General features: G+C 42.2%; 1 protein-coding gene across 2 annotated transcripts; it reads left to right on the top strand.

Moving 5' to 3' along the window:
• The first annotated feature begins 497 nt into the window (after positions 1-497).
• Positions 498-14,014, top strand: SLC25A3 (solute carrier family 25 member 3). Of its 2 annotated transcripts, XM_082739237.1 has the most exons (10): positions 498-588; positions 2,375-2,456; positions 7,270-7,675; positions 7,898-8,058; positions 9,842-9,963; positions 11,234-11,413; positions 11,812-11,993; positions 12,844-13,016; positions 13,476-13,586; positions 13,674-14,014. In XM_082739237.1, the coding sequence occupies exons 4-10, from the start codon at positions 7,902-7,904 to the stop codon at positions 13,832-13,834; spliced, it is 1,086 nt and encodes a 361-aa protein (XP_082595363.1). In that variant the 5' UTR covers positions 498-588; positions 2,375-2,456; positions 7,270-7,675; positions 7,898-7,901; the 3' UTR covers positions 13,835-14,014. The 2 variants fall into 2 exon arrangements, with proteins under 2 accessions (XP_082595363.1, XP_082595362.1); XM_082739236.1 differs by lacking the exons at positions 498-588; positions 2,375-2,456; positions 9,842-9,963 and adding an exon at positions 9,544-9,668 and having other exon boundaries at positions 7,557-7,675.
• Positions 14,015-14,340: the final 326 nt, after the last annotated feature.

Below are 14,340 nucleotides of genomic sequence, written 5' to 3'. Positions count from 1 at the left end.
ACTTAGGTAGACTCTATCCTACATCTCTAAGGCTGAAAAAGAGCTAATAAAGCCTCATCCCTTCATTTTATATTCATTACTTCTCATATTTGCTATTTTGGGGGGGTATATATATATTTCTCCCTACAATTTCCTCGGGACGCCTGGGTGGCTCAGTTGGTTAAGCAGCTGCCTTCGGCTCAGGTCATGATCCCAGCGTCCCGGGATCGAGTCCCACATCGGGCTCCTTGCTCGGCAGGGAGCCTGCTTCTCCTTCTGCCTCTAGCCTGCCACTCTCTCTGCCTTTGCTCACTCTCTCTCTCTCTCTAACAAATAAATAAAATCTTAAAAAAACCCCAAAAAAACCAATTTCCTGTATGGTTACCAAGTCTGTGGCTGTGTCCACCTTTGAGCAGCTGATATTCCCCTGTCGCCCTTTATACTTAAGCAGTTGCCCCATCTTGTATGGAGTACTGATGGCACACACCACAGCCTTGCACCTTGTTCTTGCAGGTGTGATAACAATGTGAGCAGTCAGTTGGAAGCAAGTCAGATCAGCCGGGATTCCGTTCTAGTAAACGGAGCACTTTCACATCCATGGCGAACCAGGTAATTCAGGATGTCGTCTCATTTTCTAGATAGGAAACTTGTGTCAGACTCGTTCTGTGGGCTCATGCTTTGAATTCCTTATATCATTGGTTCCTAAACCTGACTATTTACAGGAATCACCCGGGGATCTTTAAAAAATGGTAGATTCCAGGACTCCTCATCAAACTTAGTAAGCAGAATCTTTTGCCGCCTCAGAATATCTGTGTCTAAAACGCTCTCCAGGTGCTTTGATGAGAAGCCATATTTGGGAACTTCTAACTTGTGATGATGACTGGCCTCATTTAAAAGCTGTCCAGTGGGGCTCCTGGGTGGCTCAATTGGTTAAAGTGTCTGGATCTTGGTTTCAGCTCAGATTGCAATCTCAGAGTCGTGAGATCGAGCCCTGCATCAGGCTCCCTGCTCAGTAGAGAGCCTACTTCTTCCTCTCCTTCTGACCCTGCTTGTGTGCTCTCTCTTTCTCTGTCAAATAAATAAATAAAATCTTAAAAAATAAATAAAAAGGCTGTCCAAGTGGTGGATTATAGCCAAGCAGTGACTAAAGTTGCCATCTACGTGTGCACCTTCTATGTGGACTCTGTCTCTGCCATATCTAGGTATGCCTCTCCTCTGAGCCAAACCATATTTTATGCTTTTATTATTTTTTTTTTAAAGATTTATTTATTTTGACAGAGAGAAATCACAAGTAGACAGAGAGGCAGCCAGAGAGAGAGAGAGAGAGGGAAGCAAGCTCCCTGCTGAGCAGAGAGCCCGATGCGGGACTCGATCCCAGGACCCTGAGATCATGACCCGAGCCGAAGGCAGCGGCTTAATCCACTGAGCCACCCAGGCGCCCATATTTTATGCTTTTAGTTGCAGAAAGAAAGAAATGTCGAAACATCAAGATATAAAGACCGGGTAAAAGCAGTCACCTGATTGATTTCCTATAAAATACAATATCCCCAAATAGGCAGATCTAACTTAGACAATTTTCATCCCCCTGCACAAAAATGCATAACTTCAAGAGTTTGAACTGGGGTCCCAGAGCTCTTGGGGTGCACTTAGGGTGCACTTTGTGCTCTTGGGATACACTTTGGTAAAGGGAATGCCCCTAGTCTTATAGCCAAGGTACTCTAGGCCACCTATGATACCCTTCCAAAGAAGGATGGGGATGGTTTGACCTTTTAAAACTTTTTTCAGAATGGAAATTACAGGTGAAGTCCATTTTATTTTATTTCAGATAGAAAAAGACAAATCTCTCCCTAGTCTCTTTAAGGAGACACGAAAACAAGATTTCTAATAAAAAAAAGACAGTAACTGGGGCGCCTGAGTGGCTCTGTCGGTTGGGCAGCTGCCTTCGGCTCAGGTTATGATCCCGGAGTCCTGGGATCGAGCCCCGCATCAGGCTCTCTGTTCAGTGGAGAGCCTATTTCTCCCTCACCCTCTCCCTCTGCCTGCCGCTCTGCCTACTTGTGCTCTCTCTATGTCTCTGTCAAATAAATAAAGAAAATCCTTTGGGGGGGAAAAAAGACAGTAACTAAGGTGCTAGAGGGTGCTACCCTTTTTTTTCTCAAGGAAGATATGAAAAGGGACTTTCATCTACCTTGCATAATTTGTTACAGCCCTCCATTAGATGGCTGTGGTAGGACTTATTTTGGGTTTTTTTGTGTGACTTCCCCATGACAGGCACGATCCTCAAATCTATCAGTGCCACCTTGACCTCTGGCTCTAGGTTTACAAGAGCCTTTAGGAAAGTTCCACTTGAATGTCCTTTCTCTATCTAGCATCTCAAATTCTCTTTATCTCTCAGATATGCTTCCGTGTTGAGACTGGCCACAAGGGAAATTTGTGCAAGATTTCAAAGGCAGAAGTGAAGCCCTCACGCTCTGAAGGTCAGTGTGAGCTGTGAGGTGCTGGGGCAGCTCATGTGCACGGATGCCGATCTGCTGCCTAACCTGGGAGTGGGACAGCAGCCGCGTTTGGAGCTCTTTCAGCAACTCCAGGACCTTCAGTTTCTCTGAGTCCTGGGCCAGATGGGTGTGCAGCACCTTGGATCCTAGGAGCACGTGCAGCATGGCTCCTGCTGGCACATGCATTATTGAGATTGTAGGTGTCAAGAGACAGATGCACAGTCTAGTTTATCCTCATGCGATCCAGTTGGTCTTTGTGGATTCCGCTTTGTCCCTGTTCATCCCCACTTCATGTCCAGCTTTCCCAACTGACTCTAAGCTCTATTGATTTACAGAAATTTCAGGCCAAACCCCAGACACAGAGGCAACCTCTTCTCCAGGTCCTACAGTAGTCCATTTGGGCTTTCTGCTCAGCAGGGAGCCTGTTTCCTCCTCTCTCTCTGCCTGTGTCTCAGCCTACTTGTGATCTCTGTCTGTCAAATGAATAAAAAATCTTAAAAAAAAAAAAAACGACTTATTCCCTAAAATAAACTTATTATTTCATAAGGCTCATAGCACTGGTCAAACTCTGATCCAGACAATGGTACTGGAAGTGATTCCAGAAGAACTAAAACTTAAGAATGGGTTTCATCTAGCTGGATTTAAAGGCACTGACCACCAGCTGTCAATGACAAAGGTGACACTGGTTACCCATGGCATGCGTTAGCAAAAAACAGTTTCTTAAACCATCACCTATGGACACCTGTAATCAAGTACCTAAAGAAGATAAGGCTGGGGCACCTGGGTGGCTCAGTGGGTTAAAGTCTCTGCCTTCAGCTCAGGTCATGATCCTAGGGTCCTGGGATGGAGCCCTGCATCTGGCTCTCTGCTCAGTGGGGAGCCTGCTTCTTTTTCTCTCTCTGCCTACTTGTGATCTCTCTGTCAAGTAAATAAAATCTTAAAAAAAATAAAGAAGATAAGGCTTTGGGTAACCACGTGGATACTTTAAAAAAAATATTTAAACGAAAACAATGAGTATAATGGAGTTGGTTGGTTTATACTAATTATACTGGATAAGTGGGGGAAAGGAAATGATGAACTTAGGGCTTTAAATGTTCAGTTCAAGATAAAGGATCAGAAATCTTGTGTAAAAAAAAAAGAGAGAGAGAGAGAGAAGAAAAAGAAATCCTATGACTGTCTTCCTACATTTGCAACGTTGTACTTTCTAAAAGCCAAATCCAAAATCTAATCCTGATTTAAAATGCAATTGAATTTCCAATCTTGAAGGTCTCGTGTTAAAATTAATTTTTGTTTTTGTTTTTGAGCAGCAGTGAGATCCTGAATATTAGCATGGGAATGGGAATCTATGGTCAGATTGATGAGACTGGGATCATGAACTTCTAAATTCTGTTGAGGCCTCTTTTGCTAATATTAATGGCCTCTCCTCCCTTGCCCGAGGAGCTTAGTCTCTCCTTACATGTAAAATCTGTTTTGGCCTCTCCGGGGGTAGTTAGTTGCCTTGTAGGGTCTGCTGATCCTCCTCAAGACCTATTATCAATGCCTTCCATGGCTTCTATACCCAATGCAGGAGATCCTAGAAGGCAAGATAAATAATGTGCATGATTTTTATTGACAGAAACCTGGGCAACATGTATGGGGATGGAGACAGAATGTGGGGTTAGGTGCATGGTAGTCATCCTCTAGGATGGCCCAGTGATCCACACCACCTTACCCACATTGTATCTGGATTGGTCTCTGTGATCAATAAAATCCAGAAGTGATAGCTTCTGAGATTAGATTATAAAGGGCACTACAGCTTCTCTCTTGGCTGCTATCTGTCTTTCCTAAATGACTCACTGTGGGAAAGCTGTGCCATGAGCAACTCTATGGAGCGTCCATTTGATAAGGAACTGGAATGTCCTGCCAGTGGCCAAGTTAGTGAGCCTGGAAGCACATCTTCCAGCCCCGGAGACCACAGTTCCAACCAGCAGCTTGACCACAACCCCATGACACACCCTGAGCCAGGCCATCCAGTTGAGCCTCTCCCAGATTCCTGACCCTCAGAAAATGTGAGATAATAATTGTTTATTGTTTTATACCCTTAAATTTTGGGATGATTTGATAAGTAGTGGTAATTAAAATAAAACAGAAGGAATATAATGGTAGATCAAACCAAATTTATTGATCTGGATACCATTAACAGTGTCTCAATCCGTTGTTCTAGCTCAAATTGCTGAGAAGGTCTCTAACAGTTTGGCTGAAATTTGAACTCAGTAGTGGCTCATATTGAATGAAACTACAATACGAGACTTGGTATACTATATAGGAAAGTATTTTTTTAAATTGCTTTTTAAGTAGGCTCCTTGCGCAAGATGGGGTTCAGACTCACAAACCTGACATCAAGACTCATACGCTCTAACAACTGAGTCAGCCAGGTGCCCCCTGGATAGGAAATTATTGACAAGGACACTCTCCTCTTTTTTCTTTTTCCTAAGATTTTACTTTTTTTTTTTAAAGATTTTATTTACTTATTTGACAGACAGAGATCACAAGTAGGCAGAGAGGCAGGCAGAGAGAGAGGAAGGGAAGCAGGCTCCCTGCTGAGCAGAGAGCCCGATGCGGGGCTTGATCCTAAGACCCTGGGATCATGACCCGAGCCGAAGGCAGAGGCTTTAACGCACTGAGCCACCCAGGTACCCCCTAAGATTTTATTTTTAAATATCTCCATACCCAATGTGGGGCTTGAACTCCCAGCCCCAAGATCAAGAGTGGCATGCTCCACCGACTGAGCCAACCAGGCATGCCAAACAAGAGTCCTGCCTTGACCAAACCTTAGTTAGCCTCCTTGAACCCTTTTCAAGCCTTTCAACATGTCCTTGAACATGTCCTCCAAGAGCCCACCTGTAGCAAGAATTCTGTCAAAAAAACTTGCCCTTTGCTGGGGCGCCTGGGTGGCTCAGTGGGTTAAAGCCTCTGCTTTCGGCTCAGGTCATGATCTCAGGGTCCTGGGATCGAGCCCCGCATCGGGCTCTCTGCTCCGCGGGAAGCCTGCTTCCTCCTCTCTCTGCCTGCCTCTCTGCTTACCTGTGATTTCTCTCTGTCAAATGAATAAATAAAATCTTAAAAAAAAAAAAAAAAAACTTGCCCTTTGCAACAAACATGGTTGGAGCTGGAGAGAATAATGCTAAGTGAAATAATTCAGTCAGAGAAAAGTTCCTTCCATATCATCTCACTCATGTGGAATTTAAGAAACAAAACAAGTGGGGTGCCTGGGTGGCTCAGTGGGTTAAGCCTCTGCCGTCAGCTCAGGTCATGATCTCAGGGTCCTGGGATGGAGCCCCGCATCGGGCTCTCTGCTCAGCAGGGAGGCTGCTTTCCCCTCTCTCTTTCTGCCTGCCTCTCTGTCTACTTATGATCTCTCTCTCTCTCTGTCAAAAGAAAAGAAAAGAAACAAGTGAACAAAGAAAAAAAGAGAGAGAGAGGGAGAGACAAACTGAGAAACAGACTCTTAACATCAGAGAACAAACTGATAGTTACCAGAGGGAAGGTGTGTGGTAGGGATGGGTGAAATAGTGGATGGAGATTAAAGAGTATACTTATCATGATGAAAAAACAATAATAAAATAGGAAAAAAAAAGAATTCTATCTACTTAGCTTAACAAAAAACCTCCTCACCTTGATCTCTTTTTTTTTAATTTGATATAGAGATAGCATGAGTGGGGGTGGGGGAAGGAAAGAGGGGCAGAGGGAGAGGGAGAAGCAGGATCATGAACCCAGGGTCCTGGGGAATCAAGTCCCGAGCCGAAGGCAGACGTTTCATGACTGAGCCACTCAGGTGTCCCTTGATATCTAGTTTATTTACTTATTCTTTTAGTAATCTCTACACCCAACTTGGGGATTGAACTCACAACCCTGAGATCTAGAATCACATGTTCCAATAACTGAGCCAGTCAGGCACCCTCCCCAGCCTTGATATCTGATTACCCTCAATACCTTATCAAATTCCTCATTCCCCAAGTAATATCTGATTACCTTGGACTGCCTTCAGCAAGAATCCTGTTAGGTCAAGTTAGCAAGAATTACCCTACCCTCTTAGTAACTTACTGACCACTGACCCTCTCCCCAACTCTGCCTAAAATCCCCACATTTAGATATTGTCTCAATGCATTCTCATAAACTTTGCAAGATAGATGTTACTCCCATGCAGGACCAGTTATGTAATTTGTAATTTCAGTGCAAAATGAAAAATGCAAGACCTCTTGTTCGTTATTATTAAGAATTCCGAAATGGTGACAGCAGAGCATCAAATCTAGCACAGCCCTTTATAGTTGTACAAGCCCATGGGGCTACCCCTGCTGTCATCTTACATTAAGAAACAGGTTCATAGGGATCTAGTGAATTCCCAAGGTTACTTTGTCCAGAGCCAGGGCTATGTCAGAGCCAGAGTTCTAATAGGAGTCTGAACCCTACTAAACTTTCCCCAATTAAACTAGGTCCTTTTGTGTTGAACTGAATCTAATGAAAAATTTCCAAATTTATTGAACACACAAAATGTGCAGCCACTTTCATACTAGTTCAACTATATACCCCCAGGTAGTGTTAAAATGCATTTACTGTATTTTTTGGTACGTCATATAAACCATTCTGATGAAACTCCAAGCTGTCTTGTCTAAAGAGTCCTTGCACATTTTCTTTTAAAATACTCTCCTGTGGTCTAACGGCAGATGCAGCCTTGTCTGTGTAACATTCTAACTGCAAAACACCAAAATAAAGTATCATCACACATTTGGGTTTTTTTTTCCTCCTTCTGTTCAAGTGACTACTATACTGGGACTCATTTAGACGTGAAAAAACTGAACCCCGACGTCAAGGAAAGACGCTTGAAGGTGAAGGGACAAAAGAAGAGGTCACGAGCACAAAACCCACGCCACTCAAAAACCCGGCTCGGAATGCGCGCGTGCGCAGAACGAATCCTCCTGCGCAGAAGCCGGGCCGGAAGGGCTGGGGCGGACGGGGGCGGGGATAGGGTTGCTAGGAGAACGCGATGACGCTACGGCCTCGGCGCCCTTTTCCGCCAATGGGTGCCGCTTGCTGCGGTGACACGTAGTGTGCGTCACGGTGACGACACGCGAAGGGCACAGATCTAAGGGTCGGGAGGACGTTCGGCCTCTGTGAGCCGCAGCCTTTCCGAGGGAGCGGTTGTGTGTTCGCCATCTTAGGAAGTGAGTGTGCCAGGCCTTGCCCCCGGTGGGTTCGGGGAACGGAGCCCCTCTGAGGAGCCGCTTAGGCTGTAGGCCTGGCCGATCTCCTTGAAGGAGGCCGCCATGACCACCTCAAGGGCGCGGAGGCGGGAGGAGCCCGTGTCGGGGTTCTAGGGTGCCCGTGACTTTGGCGGCCTGAGGGGCTCCTTTACCTTTCCTCCGACCGCTGCTCTCTTCCCTTAGGAAGATGTTCTCGTCCGTGGCGCATCTGGCGCGGGCGAACCCCTTCAACGCGCCCCACCTGCAGCTGGTACACGATGGCCTCACGGGCCACCGCAGCAGCCCCGCGGCGCCCCCGGGCCCGCCCCGACGTTCCCGCAATCTGGCAGCAGCCGCTGTGGAAGGTGAGCTTAGACTCTGCCCCTATATGGTCGTTATGTGCCCTCGTGATCCACTCGGCCTTAGTGGCCTGGCGGACAGAGGAGGAGAACGCACCTGGCTTTCTGCACCACAGGACGGGGCCTAGTGGCTTGCCCTAGGGTGTCAGCCCTTTTCGCTCTAGGCCGTGTGTCCGATCCTTGGCCCTCCCTCAAGGGCGTGGAAGGGCCCAGGCACAGTTCCCTCTGTGACCTCCACGTCCTCGGGGAGTAAAGAGGCGGTGACTAGCTCCTTATCCTCTCTGCCGTGAGACCGCTTGGTCAGTGGACTTAAGTGTTGGGTAAAGTCTCCTTCCTAGCCACTGGCCACCTGCAGTTCTTTCTGTTACTTAATTTGGCTTTAATTTTCTTCTTCTTCCTTTTTTTTTTTTTTTAAGGATTTTATTTATTCATTTGACAGCGATCACAGGTTGACAGACAGAGATCGCAAGTAGGCAGAGGCAGGCAGAGAGAGAGGGGGAGGCAGGCTTCCCGCCCAGCAGAGAGCCCTATGCGGAGCTCGATCCTAGGACCCCGGGATCACGACCTGAGCCGAAGGCAGAGGCTCTAACCCGCTGAACCACCCAGGGACCCCGGCTTTAATTTTCTTCTTAAAAATACTCCTTTCTCAAGTATTCCCGAAGTCTAGTGTTTGCTGAAAGGAGATATATGAGATAATTGGGTGTCTTGTTTTAATGTAATTGGTAAAGGAGGGGACAGAAGCCCCAGATAAGCTATTAAAAGGAGATAAATAATTGGAAGGGATCCCTTTAGTCTTCCCTTTCAGGAATCTTTTCGTTTAGGCTCAACTTGAACTTAATTGTTAATGTCTTAAGTCCCAGTGGAGTGTATGGACAGAGAAGCCTGAAAACCAGATTGTAGAAGTTTGTGTAAATGTTATCTAAATTGTGTGAAACCTAAAGTTTTCAAATCATTTATGTGTTTCTGTTATGTCTTTAGTGTGGGTAAAAATATGCTTACCCGATAATGTAGTAAATGTACTTGACTTTAGGAGTTTATCTAATTTTATGCTTAACCATGAATCCATAAGTGGGGATAGTATTGATTAGTGACTGGGGTACACTTAGAAGTTTGCAACCTTTTACTTGTCTAGTGCTCTTCTGGGGTTTGGTTTGTATTCTGAAGTGTGTATTTATCAGCAGTTAATAATTTGAAATTTGGTTTTAATTCGAAGAGCTGTTAACGTTGTCAAAGACTTTTTAGTATGGCCGATTAAGAGCTGGTGTCTCAGAACCTTCATAATCTAAATGATTCTTCAATTTTGGCAGTAAATGTCTTGTTACTTAAAACTAGATGGAAAATCATCTTTCAGCTTAATTAATTGTAAACAGTGGCCAAAGCTGTTCATTTGTGATAGTACTATTTCATAGGGAATTATAGGTCTCTTTCATTCCCGGGGCCTTAGTCATCTCTGAAGAAATACTTACTTGATTTTTTTTTTCAATCAAACAGAGCAGTATAGCTGTGACTATGGATCTGGCAGATTCTTTATCCTCTGTGGACTTGGAGGAATTATTAGCTGTGGCACAACACATACAGCATTGGTTCCTCTAGATCTGGTTAAATGCAGAATGCAGGTTTGTTTTGCATGTTGGATTGAAAGCATATTGTTGAAGCATGGCTTTTAAAGTTGTACAACATAGACATCTACTAACAAGCTGTGTGGAAACCTAATTATCCAGGAGGTAAGTTGATAACCAGTAACATGAGTTTTATATTAAAATGCATGGTGTGTCTTGTCTTACTACAGAGTACAGTTGCGAATATGGCTCCATGAAGTTTTATGCACTGTGTGGCTTTGGTGGGGTCTTAAGTTGTGGTCTGACTCACACTGCTGTCGTTCCTCTGGATTTAGTGAAATGCCGAATGCAGGTTTGTATTTAGATGGCAATACTGAATGTATCCTTCATGTGTGACTTAATTCCAAATAATTTTAAAAAGACTTCACAAATGAGAAAATTTGGAGACATAACAACTGCTAGAAACTTTGGTAGGAAACCAAACCCAAATTTTCTTGACTCGTGATCTTTATTTTAGTTAGTGTTTTAAATTGAAGAAAATGGCTCTCTCAAAAATGAGAGTGTAGGCACATTTTGGATCTCAAACCCTGGCTATAAATGGTATTTTGCTGCTGTGCTCAGTTCTGACTATAGTCCCTCTTCAGGGCCAACTGGTTCTTTATGCTCCCAGATAGTCATTTTATAAGCAGTTGCTTATTACAGTAGGTTTACAGTAGGTTATCTGTAGTGTATTTTTGAAGTAACTTCATTTCTTTTATTTTTCTGATAGGATCAGGTTAGAACATTAATGAAGATTAGAAAAAATACTCTTCTTCACTGTCTTAGTTCTAAAATTTTGTAGGCATAGCTTTTTGTACCTTTATTTACATAAGTTTTTTTATGATTAGAATATCTTAATTAGGATTACTGAAACAAAAATAATCAAACATCAAAAATTTATTTGTCCCAAACAGGATTAGAAGTCTTCTTATCTAAAAGAGAGAGGAAGGTGAAATAAAGGAAGGTGAAATGTTAGCAGGGAGAGGAAGGTGATGTATACCAGCTCTTGTAGTACTGGCAGATACAGTGAAATTAAGATTTTTTTTTTTCTTTTCCATTAGTTAATATAATGGATGTGAAATACACCTTCACTAAGATGTATGCATGTCTCTTGAAGTGAATTTAGGTCAAAAGACCGATTCTTATGTTGATTTACTTTTTAAATTTGTGTTTAAATTGCCTTAAGTTCATAAAACTTTATAATTAAACTTCTTAATGGGCTAGCATATATCAGGGATATAGACTTTTCTCTTAGGCAATAAGCTTTAAAAAGTGGTAGAGTTGGATGGTGAAAAATTTTGAGTTTTATCATGTATTTTTCTAGGAATTCTGCCTCAACTAACCCTCCAAGACCTAAGTCTGACTGAAAGAAAGCTAGACCTTCATATACAAAGTTAAATTTACAAAGATGATTGTAGATACTAGATTGATATGCAGTGAATTTGTGTCTACCCACCTTTTGTGCAGTTACTGGTTTATTTTAGAACCAAAGGAAAAACTAGTAATAGTAAAATAAATATTTATGAGAAATGATAGCTGTTTGGTACATAGAACTAATTTTTTTCTTCTTGTTTTAAATACAGGTGGACCCCCAGAAGTACAAGGGCATATTTAATGGATTCTCAGTTACACTGAAAGAGGATGGTGTTCGTGGTTTGGCTAAAGGATGGGCTCCAACTTTCATTGGCTACTCTATGCAGGGGCTCTGCAAGTTTGGTTTTTATGAAGTTTTCAAAGTCTTGTATAGCAACATGCTTGGGGAGGTATGTAATTTTAACTTAGAAATGGACAGTCCTAAGTTTTAACTTAAATTGTAAAACCAAAAAAGGATCTTTTTTTGGTCTGTATTATACTCTGATGCTTTCCAGGTAAGTTGGATTTTGAGGTTTTTTTAAAGAGAAAGGATCTGGGATTCCTCTGTACTTCCAGGGCCAACTATACTTGGCACCTAGACGTTAAAAAAATAATTCACATTGTATTGTGGTTGTTAAGATTATGGAGAGGATATACATTCAGTCTCATGTGTGTTGTTTGTGGACCATAACGATAAACACTGTTAGGTTGTCTGAAATGTACTGTTTCCTAGAACTGTCCCCTAATTGAAATTGAAAACAGCCGATGTACTAGCGATACATGTTCCTTCTTATGTTTTTCAATTTAGGAGAATACCTATCTCTGGCGCACATCACTATATTTGGCTTCTTCTGCCAGTGCTGAATTCTTTGCTGACATTGCCCTGGCTCCTATGGAAGCTGCTAAGGTTCGAATTCAAACCCAGCCAGGTTATGCCAACACTTTGAGGGATGCAGCTCCCAAAATGTATAAGGAAGAAGGCTTAAAAGCGTAAGTGAACATTTGTCTAGAGTTATAGAATAAAAACACTCATTTAAGGGAACTGCATTTGTTAGCATTAAACCTAGTGGACTTTTTTTTTTTTTTAAGGCTATTACGTTAATGTCCATATTTACCTTTTATATAGAACATAAACTCCAGGGACAGGGATAAGTTGATTCATGGTTTAAGCCTTGAATTAAAGACTTTTTCTAATGAACCATTTGTCAGTCTGCATATGACTTGATATTATTAACTTTTGGGAAGGGCTTGTTAGAATTCTTGTCATTGGGGGGCGCTTGGGTGACTCAGTTTTTAAGCATCTGCCTTAGGCTCTGGTCATGATCCCAGAGTCCTGGGATCGAGCCCTACATCTGGCTCCCTGTTCAGTAGGAAGCCTGCTTTTCCCTCTCCCACTGCCACTGCTTGTTTTATTCCCTCTCTCACTGTGTCTCTCTCTGTCAATTAAATAAATAGAATCTTTTTTTAAAAAAGGCTTATCATCTGTGTTCACAGCTAAGAATTTGCATATAGTCTGGCTACAACATGCTTCCTTAGATCCACCTTTGTGGATGCCAATCTTGAACTGAGTTCTACTTGTAAACTTCTTGTTTCTTGTAGTTCCAGTCAGAGAAACATCCAGCAACTTTTTTGGTTGTATAGTCAAAGGTGCTTGAGTCATTGGCATGTGAGATAAATATACCTGCATGTTAGTCTTTGGTTCTGATAGAAATGACACGCAGTTATGCTGTCATTTTTTGCTATCAGGACTCGGCTGGTGTGCGGACACGTCTGTTAATGATGAGAATCTCTGCTAGGTGATTAAATGCAACTGAGTAAAATACGTCTCCTGGTTTCCTAGATTCTACAAGGGCGTTGCTCCTCTCTGGATGAGACAGATACCATACACCATGATGAAATTTGCCTGCTTTGAACGTACTGTTGAAGCATTGTACAAGTTTGTGGTTCCCAAGCCCCGAAGTGAATGTACAAAGGCAGAGCAACTGGTTGTAACATTTGTGGCAGGTTACATAGGTATGAGTTATTTATAGCATATTTGTCTGAAATTAAAGACAAGTAACCATTTCTGTTACTGGCCCCTATTGGGGAAAAAAAATATTCCAAAGAAGTTATCTTCCCATAGCATTTTTTGTGCCTTTTTAAGATTCATAAATGCTTGTTAATTAGTTTCTGAAAGAATTATTTTCAGGTTTACATGTCTTGATTAAGTTTGGGGGATCTATTGATTGCATTGCTGTACCCTTTTTTTTAGGTCTAGTTTCTCAGTACATTTTTAATACAAAGGAACAGTAATTAAAATGTGGATATAAAAACTTGAAGGATTGTTATTACATAGGATAGACTGCTGTATAACTTTGTCAGTCTCTACATCTGATCGTTTTTAAGAACTAAAAATTAGGAAAAGGTTATTGGTTGTAATACGAATTTTTAAAATGAATCCCATGTGGGACTGTTTATGTTGACTTTTTTCAGCTGGAGTGTTCTGTGCAATTGTTTCTCACCCTGCTGATTCTGTGGTATCTGTGTTGAATAAGGAGAAAGGTAGCAGTGCTTCTCAAGTCCTTCAGAGACTTGGATTTAAAGGTAGGATTCCACCACCACTGCCCCCGCCCCCAAAGAGTAACACTTGAGTATGCTCCATTTTTCATTCATGTTTCATATTTCCACCAGGTGTATGGAAGGGACTCTTTGCCCGTATCATCATGATTGGCACTCTGACTGCACTACAGTGGTTCATCTATGACTCTGTGAAGGTCTACTTCAGGCTCCCTCGCCCTCCTCCACCTGAAATGCCAGAGTCTCTGAAGAAGAAGCTTGGGTTAACTCAGTAGAATGATCAAAGCAAATGTGGACTGAATCTGCTTGTTGATCAGTGTTGAGGAAAGTACAAGAGGAACTTTTATATATTTGACAGTGTAGGAAATTGTCTATTCCTGGTATAATTACTGTAGTACTCCTGCCAAAGGCGAGAGTTTCAGACCCACTGTTGAAATAAACCCAACTGTTCATGATTTGTCTGTGGTTCAGTGGTTATTTTTAAAGAGTTTTTAAAGATTTAACCCTAAAATGGAAGGAATTTAAGGTTTTAAATTAAGTAGAAGTTAAAACCTTAAGGAAAAAATGCAAATGGTTCAGTACTACTTACACTCCCTAAAAATAAAAGAAATCTACCTGAATTTTCAAAAACTTGATATAGTTGTAGTTAAATTGAAATACGGATAAATATGTGCGGTTTTATTTTGACAAGTTAATTTCAGCATGTATTCAAATTTTGCAACATGTACTATAATTTTTATAAATCCTAGTGAGTTTGCTAATCCTCATTTGTAAAAGAAAA

Source organism: Mustela nivalis (genome assembly GCF_964662115.1).
Source record: "Mustela nivalis genome assembly, chromosome: 7".
Taxonomy (NCBI): domain Eukaryota; kingdom Metazoa; phylum Chordata; class Mammalia; order Carnivora; family Mustelidae; genus Mustela; species Mustela nivalis.
Note: the sequence above shows the minus strand (reverse complement) of the source record. Positions and strands in the feature narration are given on the sequence as shown.

Bases quoted from the DNA above. Each gene is read 5' to 3' on its own strand.
- SLC25A3 (XM_082739236.1), top strand. From the start codon at position 7,902: ATGTTCTCGTCCGTGGCGCATCTGGCGCGGGCGAACCCCTTCAACGCG. The intron at 13,017-13,475 runs GTATGAGTTATT...GACTTTTTTCAG, and splicing joins ATTTGTGGCAGGTTACATAG to CTGGAGTGTTCTGTGCAATT. The intron at 13,587-13,673 runs GTAGGATTCCAC...TATTTCCACCAG, and splicing joins TCAGAGACTTGGATTTAAAG to GTGTATGGAAGGGACTCTTT.